Source organism: Quercus suber, unplaced genomic scaffold (assembly GCF_002906115.3).
Source record: "Quercus suber isolate HL8 unplaced genomic scaffold, Cork oak 2.0 scaffold_25, whole genome shotgun sequence".
In the NCBI taxonomy this organism is placed as follows: Eukaryota; Viridiplantae; Streptophyta; class Magnoliopsida; order Fagales; family Fagaceae; genus Quercus; species Quercus suber.
The window spans coordinates 1,466,292-1,472,868 of NW_027069490.1; the positions used below are offsets into that span (position 1 = coordinate 1,466,292).

General features: G+C 37.5%; 1 protein-coding gene across 1 annotated transcript; it reads right to left on the reverse strand.

Moving 5' to 3' along the window:
* Positions 1-2,508: 2,508 nt before the first annotated feature.
* Positions 2,509-5,674, reverse strand: LOC112025664 (putative cyclin-A3-1). The gene is made up of 8 exons (XM_024058340.2): positions 5,021-5,674; positions 4,513-4,745; positions 3,755-3,860; positions 3,570-3,646; positions 3,408-3,441; positions 3,169-3,318; positions 2,957-3,091; positions 2,509-2,856 (listed from the first exon to the last, which is right to left on the reverse strand). The coding sequence occupies exons 1-8, from the start codon at positions 5,330-5,332 to the stop codon at positions 2,788-2,790; spliced, it is 1,116 nt and encodes a 371-aa protein (XP_023914108.1). The 5' UTR covers positions 5,333-5,674; the 3' UTR covers positions 2,509-2,787.
* Between the last annotated feature and the right edge of the window lie 903 nt (positions 5,675-6,577).

Consider the following 6,577-nt stretch of genomic DNA (forward strand, 5'->3'; position numbering starts at 1 on the left):
TGATCTTCAAGATGTTGAAATAATCTCCACCATGAAAACCCTAAGTTTTGTGTAAAGGAAAGCTCCTCAAAGATCTCACACGAGATTCACACAAAACAGCAATGTATGAGCAACAATACAATATGGACAACCTTCAAAAACGTGGCTAGGGTTTTGTTTATATACCTAGAGTAAAAACATAAAACCCTAAACGTTTAATGAAGTAGGGCTGAGTTGGAAATTCTGCAGAAAATTCAACCTGTGCGATTTTCGATCGATCGAGTCTATTCTTCGATCGATCGAGCCAGGCCGAAAGTCCCAAGTACTTCTGCAGCCACTCGATTCCAACTTTACAATATTAAACCAACTTTGAGCAAATCTAAATAAGACTAAATACAATGTTTTGATCATGGTTTGCCAACATTACAAATTAGAGTTCTAAATACATAAAATCCTAAGACCTTAGAACCTAACAAACTCCCCCTTTGGCAATCCATGACAAAACCCTAATTAACAGCTCAAAGTTTTACAAATAAAAAGCCCTTTACAAAGATAATGCTCATAAAATTCAATTCAGCCTAACTACTATCCATAGTTGCAAGTGTAGACAGCAGCTTAGTTGAATCAACCTGTATAATCCTGAAATACTCAACAAACGCATAAACGCATGTGTGACAGTAAAGAGTAAAACAACATGTATAACATTCTTGTAAGATTCACATAATTCAAAATAAAGACATATATGAACGATCAACTCATAAATATAAATCAATACGCAGTGAAACACAAAGCAACAAGAATCAATAATAAAAAAATGTATATCAATCAATGTTACTCCCCCTAACATGAATATCCCAAAAAAATGATATACAAAGTGAAGCACATAGATACAATCTAAAAACTCCACAAGCTCCTCTAAAAAAAAACTATCTCCCCTAACTACAAAAACTCTACCACAAGTCAAAACTCCACTCCCCTTTTTGTGACGGAATGCCAAAGGGCAATCACAAGTCGCCATCAAAAGGAGGTGGTGAGGGTGAATGAAGACGCGCAAAATCAGCTCGGAGAGCACGAATCTCATCCAGCAAGTCCACCAAAATCTGACCATAAGCCTGCTGAACAGTCATGACAGTCTCCAAAGTACGACGAACATCAAAGTCGGCCGAAGGAGGTGGAGAAACATCAGCAGCAGCAGCATCATCACCAACTGGAATATCCTCACCAGCAAGACCTGCAGAAGAAGAAGGAGGAGGTGCGCTACTAGAGGGCTCAGATCTAGGGTGTTTAGAACCAGCTCGAAGATGAGCGGCCCTCAGTCTAAGAAAAGACGCACCTATAGGAGCTATCACATGAACGGGCTCAGAGGAAGGAAAGCCACTAAGATCAAGATCGAGAAGAATCCTATGAATGAAAATAGGATGAACAAGAGCATGAGCAGTAGATGAACTCCTATAAACTTCGTTCAAAGAACGAAGAAAAAGATGGGGAAAACTAATAGGAGCATCAGTAATAAGAGCGTACAGAAAAACACACCGCTCAAGAGGAATGGTGTGAACATGAGAAATAGGCCAGATCGAATGACAAGCTATCCTAAAGAACAGATAGTGAAACCCGGAGAGCTCAGCAGAAGTGATCCGAGGATCAGAACCCCACTGGACAGCAGTACCAGTGACGTACGACAAAACATCGCTAATCTCGGGAGACTCAGCATAAGGATAGACAGGATGCTGGACCAAAGGTACCCCTAGAGCATCAGCCACTACCCGAGGAGTAATGGAGTACTCTACGCCTCGTATCCAACTCTTAACTAGAGTGTTGGAATCATAGATGTGGATAGAGAAACCCACCGATCCTCAAGGCTAACCTGAATTCACTATGAAAGAATTGAAGTTCGTACAAAAGGACTACAAGCTCCCCGCTCGACTTCCTAATGCTACCCACCAGTAGAACTTCCTAACACGACCACGCGCAGGCTCCGAATCCACAGACTACTTCTTTCTTGAATTCCTCAATCAGCTACAAGCTCCCCACTTGCTTTTCTTTTAAGTTCCAATGGTTGCAACAGTAATGATCTTCAAGATGTTGAAATCATCTCTACCATGAAAACCCTAAGTTTTGTGTAAAGGAAAGCTCCTCAAAGATCTCACAAGAGATTCACACAAAACAGCAATGTATGAGCAACAATACAATATGGACAACCTTCAAAAACGTGGCTAGGGTTTTGTTTATATACCTAGGGTAAAGACATAAAACCCTAAACGTTTAATGAAGTAGGGCTGAGTTGGAAATTCTGCAGAAAATTCAATCTGTGCGATTTTCGATCGATCGAGTCTATTCTTCGATCGATCGAGCCAGGCCGAAAGTCCCAAGTACTTCTACAGCCACTCGATTCCAACTTTACAATATTAAACCAACTTTGAGCAAGTCTAAATAAGACTAAATACAATGTTTTGATCATGGTTTGCCAACATTACAAATTAGAGTTCTAAATACATAAAATCCTAAGACCTTAGAACCTAACAAAATCAATTAAACTCTACATAGAAATTGTATTCACGAATTAGTTTGTAAACTTGTGAAGTTTGACTTTTAGCAGAAATTTGTCCATCCTAAAACCTCCTGCCACAGCAATCATCCAAAAGAATTTTGCCAACCTTCACAGCACATAATGTAGTTTGCAGAACCTCCCATCAATCAACATTAGCCAGTGCAATTGAAAGCAAATCTTTTACTGAATGAAATATCCGTTTCCATCCTACATTCAACTTTTCTACTTGGTCATCCATAAATAACCTAAACACCAATCTGTCATTCTTTTGGATCCTCAAAGTAAGAAGCAGGTATTTCTGGAGAAGGCATACTTGCCACGTATTTGAACTGTTTCCAAGAAAATAATGTTTATGAAATTAGATTACTAATATTTCAATTATGTGAAAATTTACATCAACTTCAGGTATAAATGTTTAACCATAAATACCTTATGCTGCTTGTATTTCTCTCTTATGACTTGTAAAGGGCCTCCTCTTCTACTAACATACAAGTCATGTATGATAAGAACACAATCCTTTAAATCAGCTGGTTTGTATCCAGAATATTGTTGCAGTGTTGCGCCCTGTGAAAAGCATACTTGTAAGTGCTTTCAAATCAAAACTTCATACTATTAGCAGGTCTCAAAAGTCAAGCTCTTACCCAAGGACGTATCATTGGTTGAATGATAAATTTTGCAAGAAAGATAACTGATGCAGCCACCAAGGAAGGTAAGAATTTCACACAGTTATAGTCTAATAAACTTAACTCCCCAATATAATAGCCAAGGAACTCTAACTGCAAATTGGGACTCTGTAGAAGGCACAAGACAACGAGTCAATAACAAAAATGTTTCAAAATCAGGAACATTTACAAGAGGGCCAAGAAGACATTTAGCTTACTTTGTTGTTCTTTTGAGCAAAGCTAGTGAATCTTCTGCAAACCAAAATGGGAAAAAAAAAACTATAATCAGTTGAATGTATCATTTAAGAACACTGGTTCATTTGTGGATAATTAGTGATGAACAAAGAGGAAAATACACAGCATCTTGACAGTTTCCTTACCTTAAAAATGTCTTTATTGTAGGATTGCCCATTTCAAACTTTAGTGACTCGAGTATATCAGCCTCCATCCTCACCACCTTTACAATCACAATGAAACCAATATTAATGAAAGCACAACAATAAAACTTAGACCCACATGGGAAAGAAAAATGACAATTAAGTAAAAAAAGAAAAAAGACAATCACCTCCTCCTTAGGATATCTATTCTCCAAAATGTAACAACAATCGCCCGCATCTAGAGCAGTAATTTCTTCAGACTTACTTTTGTTTAATGATCTTACTTCATACTTCCTACTCATCACAATAGGAAAACCAATAATTGTGAGTACAAAGAAAACCCATATTTATAAAACTATTTTATGATTAGTAATTTTTAACCAAGTAGATTGTACCATCCCTTAGGATTAAAACATAATATTAAAATTATTATCAATTTTACTATAAAATATTTACAAACCAACATAAATAAGATTATGGTTGATGGCACATAAACAATACAACAAATAAATTTCAAAGAATTATTTTTATTTATAAAGGGAATAAGAGACTCAAACTAATAACCTATGCTTCACTTCACAAGACATGATCCCAATTAATTGTACAATACCTTGGAATTAAAACTCATCTACAAAAATAAAAATAAAACTAAAACTAAAAATACTATCAATTTCACAACACAATATCTACAAATTGATATGATTAATATTATAATTAATGACACAAGCTATGTAATAATAATAAAAATTAAAAATTAAAAAATTAAAAAAAAAAACACACACACTTTTTGATTTGTTTAACAGTTAACACTTGACACATCAAACTTATAACGTTAAGCAAATAAAATTTATAATATCACTATCATTGCGCATATACCCATTTTTATAAAACAACAATTGCTTATCTTAAGCCCAAAACAAAAGGCTTGAAAAACTTGGAGACTTACGAGGCAATGAGCATTGAAGAAACACCCAACAATTGAAGTTTCTGCTGATGAACAACGTCCAAAGATAGGAATCTATCAATATATGAAATAGCGAGATACAAAGTGTCTGGAAGAAGCTTATACTCCTCTGCAACCTCAACCAACCAATCCACCAAAACCCCCCTCATGTTAGCAGTGACTTCCTTCTGAACCTTCTCAAGGTAATTCGGCAATGGCCTTCTCTTTGATTCCATCTATAAAAAATAATAAATAAATAAACCCATCTTCAAAATTAGCCCCAAATTCAAACCCCCACATAAAAATAAAAAATAAAAAATAAAATAAAAATCCAAATTTCAAACACCCATTGTTCAAAATGGCTAAAAATTGTATCTTTAACTCTATCTGTATAATAATATATTTTTTTAAATCCATCTTCAAAATTAGCCCCAAATCAAATACCCATTAATCCAAAATGGCTAAAACAAAATCCAAAACAATTTATGAACAAAAAAGATTGTGTCTTTACCTCCATTATGTGAAGATAGTCATCTATGTCGGAGGCATAAGCTCCACAAAGTTGGGGATCATCATAACTGGCATCGGTTACCACCTTCGTGGGACTACCCTTTGTTGTGCTTATTAAAGTTGTCGTTACTGCCTTCTTTGCCTTTGGCTTTGTCTTCGTTACAGGCTTGGTATTCACCGGAACAACAACGTTTGACAAGTTCTGAAGCTCCCCCAACACCACTCGCTTCTCGTTAGGTGAGCCTGAAGCTGCAGACAAGGCTCTCTTTTCGGCTGCGCGAGTGATGCGCACACAGTTCTCTTCCTCTGCCATTTGGGAAACCTTGGAAGCTCTCTTTTGCTCTTAGGTGCTTAGACAAAGAGAGAGAAAGAGAGTGTGTGCGCGCGCGCAGAGAGAGTTGAGGTGAGTTGTGAGAGAAGAGAAGGGTTTTGTTAATGAGAAAGAAGATGAGAATGTCAGTTGAAGGTTTTGTAAAAAAATGAGAATGTTACTTGAAATAGTCATGTAGTGCAAAAAAAATGCAGGTGATCAGTGAAATAAATTGGCAAAAAATAATCTAACGAAACAGACAATAGTGCCAACTCTTTTCTTTTGAAATAAACTCAAATGGTGCTTTCAGACTCTCTCTCTCTCTCTCTCTCTCTCTCTCCAAAGCTCAAACTACAAACTACAAAACCCCCCTCCCTCTCACTCTCCAAATCCCTGTCCTCTTTTTCTCTCTCTCTCTTTCTCTCTCACTCTCAAAACCCGAAAGGCTAAGAGCACTATTTATGGTGGTGCTAAAAAGCCATTTTTAGCACCACTGCACTTAAAAAAGAGGGTTGCAACAGTGAAGCTAAAGGTAAAATTTACCAAAATTGTTATAGTGCACAGCTATATATAGTTATGCACCGTAACTAAGAGTTAAAAAATTTTGATTTTTTATTATCCATCTAATTTAAAATAATATTTTTTTTTGTTTGTTTTTTTCTATTCTTTTATTCTCTAAATCGTGCTCTCTGAAGACAAAACCTTCTCTCTCAAACTCACTCTCACCTCACTTTCTCAAACTCTCACCTCTTTGTCTCACCTTCTCTCAAAACCTTCTCTCAAACTCACTCTCTCAAACTCTCACCGCCGTCGGCCCGACTCGATCCTCACCATCACCGGCCCACCAAAACTCGACGTCACTGACCCACCAGTTGACCCACTTCGTCGAACTCCCAAGCCGACCCAAGCTCCAAGTCACCGATCCATGCCTCAGACCCACGCCTCCGATACACGTCTCCGACCCATCTCATAAAGTCATTGGCACCAATAGCCAGTAAAACTAATAAAGTCGTTGGAAGTGGTTGGGCTGGTGGTTTGTTTATCAAGTTGTGGTGGTGGGTTGCCGATTGGTTTGCAATTTTGGGTTGTTGGGTTTTTTCTTGATGGGTTTGGTAACAGTGGTGGGGCTTTGGGTTGTGATCACGGTGGCTGGGCTATGAGTTTGGTGGGTCTCAGTGAGTCGATCTTGTAATGATGGGTTGTGATCATGGTCCTTGGGTAGTGGGTATTTGGAGGTGGCTATAGCTC

Excerpts from the sequence above, each read along its gene's own strand:
- LOC112025664 (XM_024058340.2), bottom strand. The coding sequence starts at position 5,332 with ATGGCAGAGGAAGAGAACTGTGTGCGCATCACTCGCGCAGCCGAAAAG. Across the intron at positions 3,861-4,512 it reads TCTTCAATGCTCATTGCCTC|GAAGTATGAAGTAAGATCAT; the intron begins GTAAGTCTCCAA and ends TGTGATGAGTAG. Across the intron at positions 3,092-3,168 it reads AACCAATGATACGTCCTTGG|GGCGCAACACTGCAACAATA; the intron begins GTAAGAGCTTGA and ends TGCTTTTCACAG.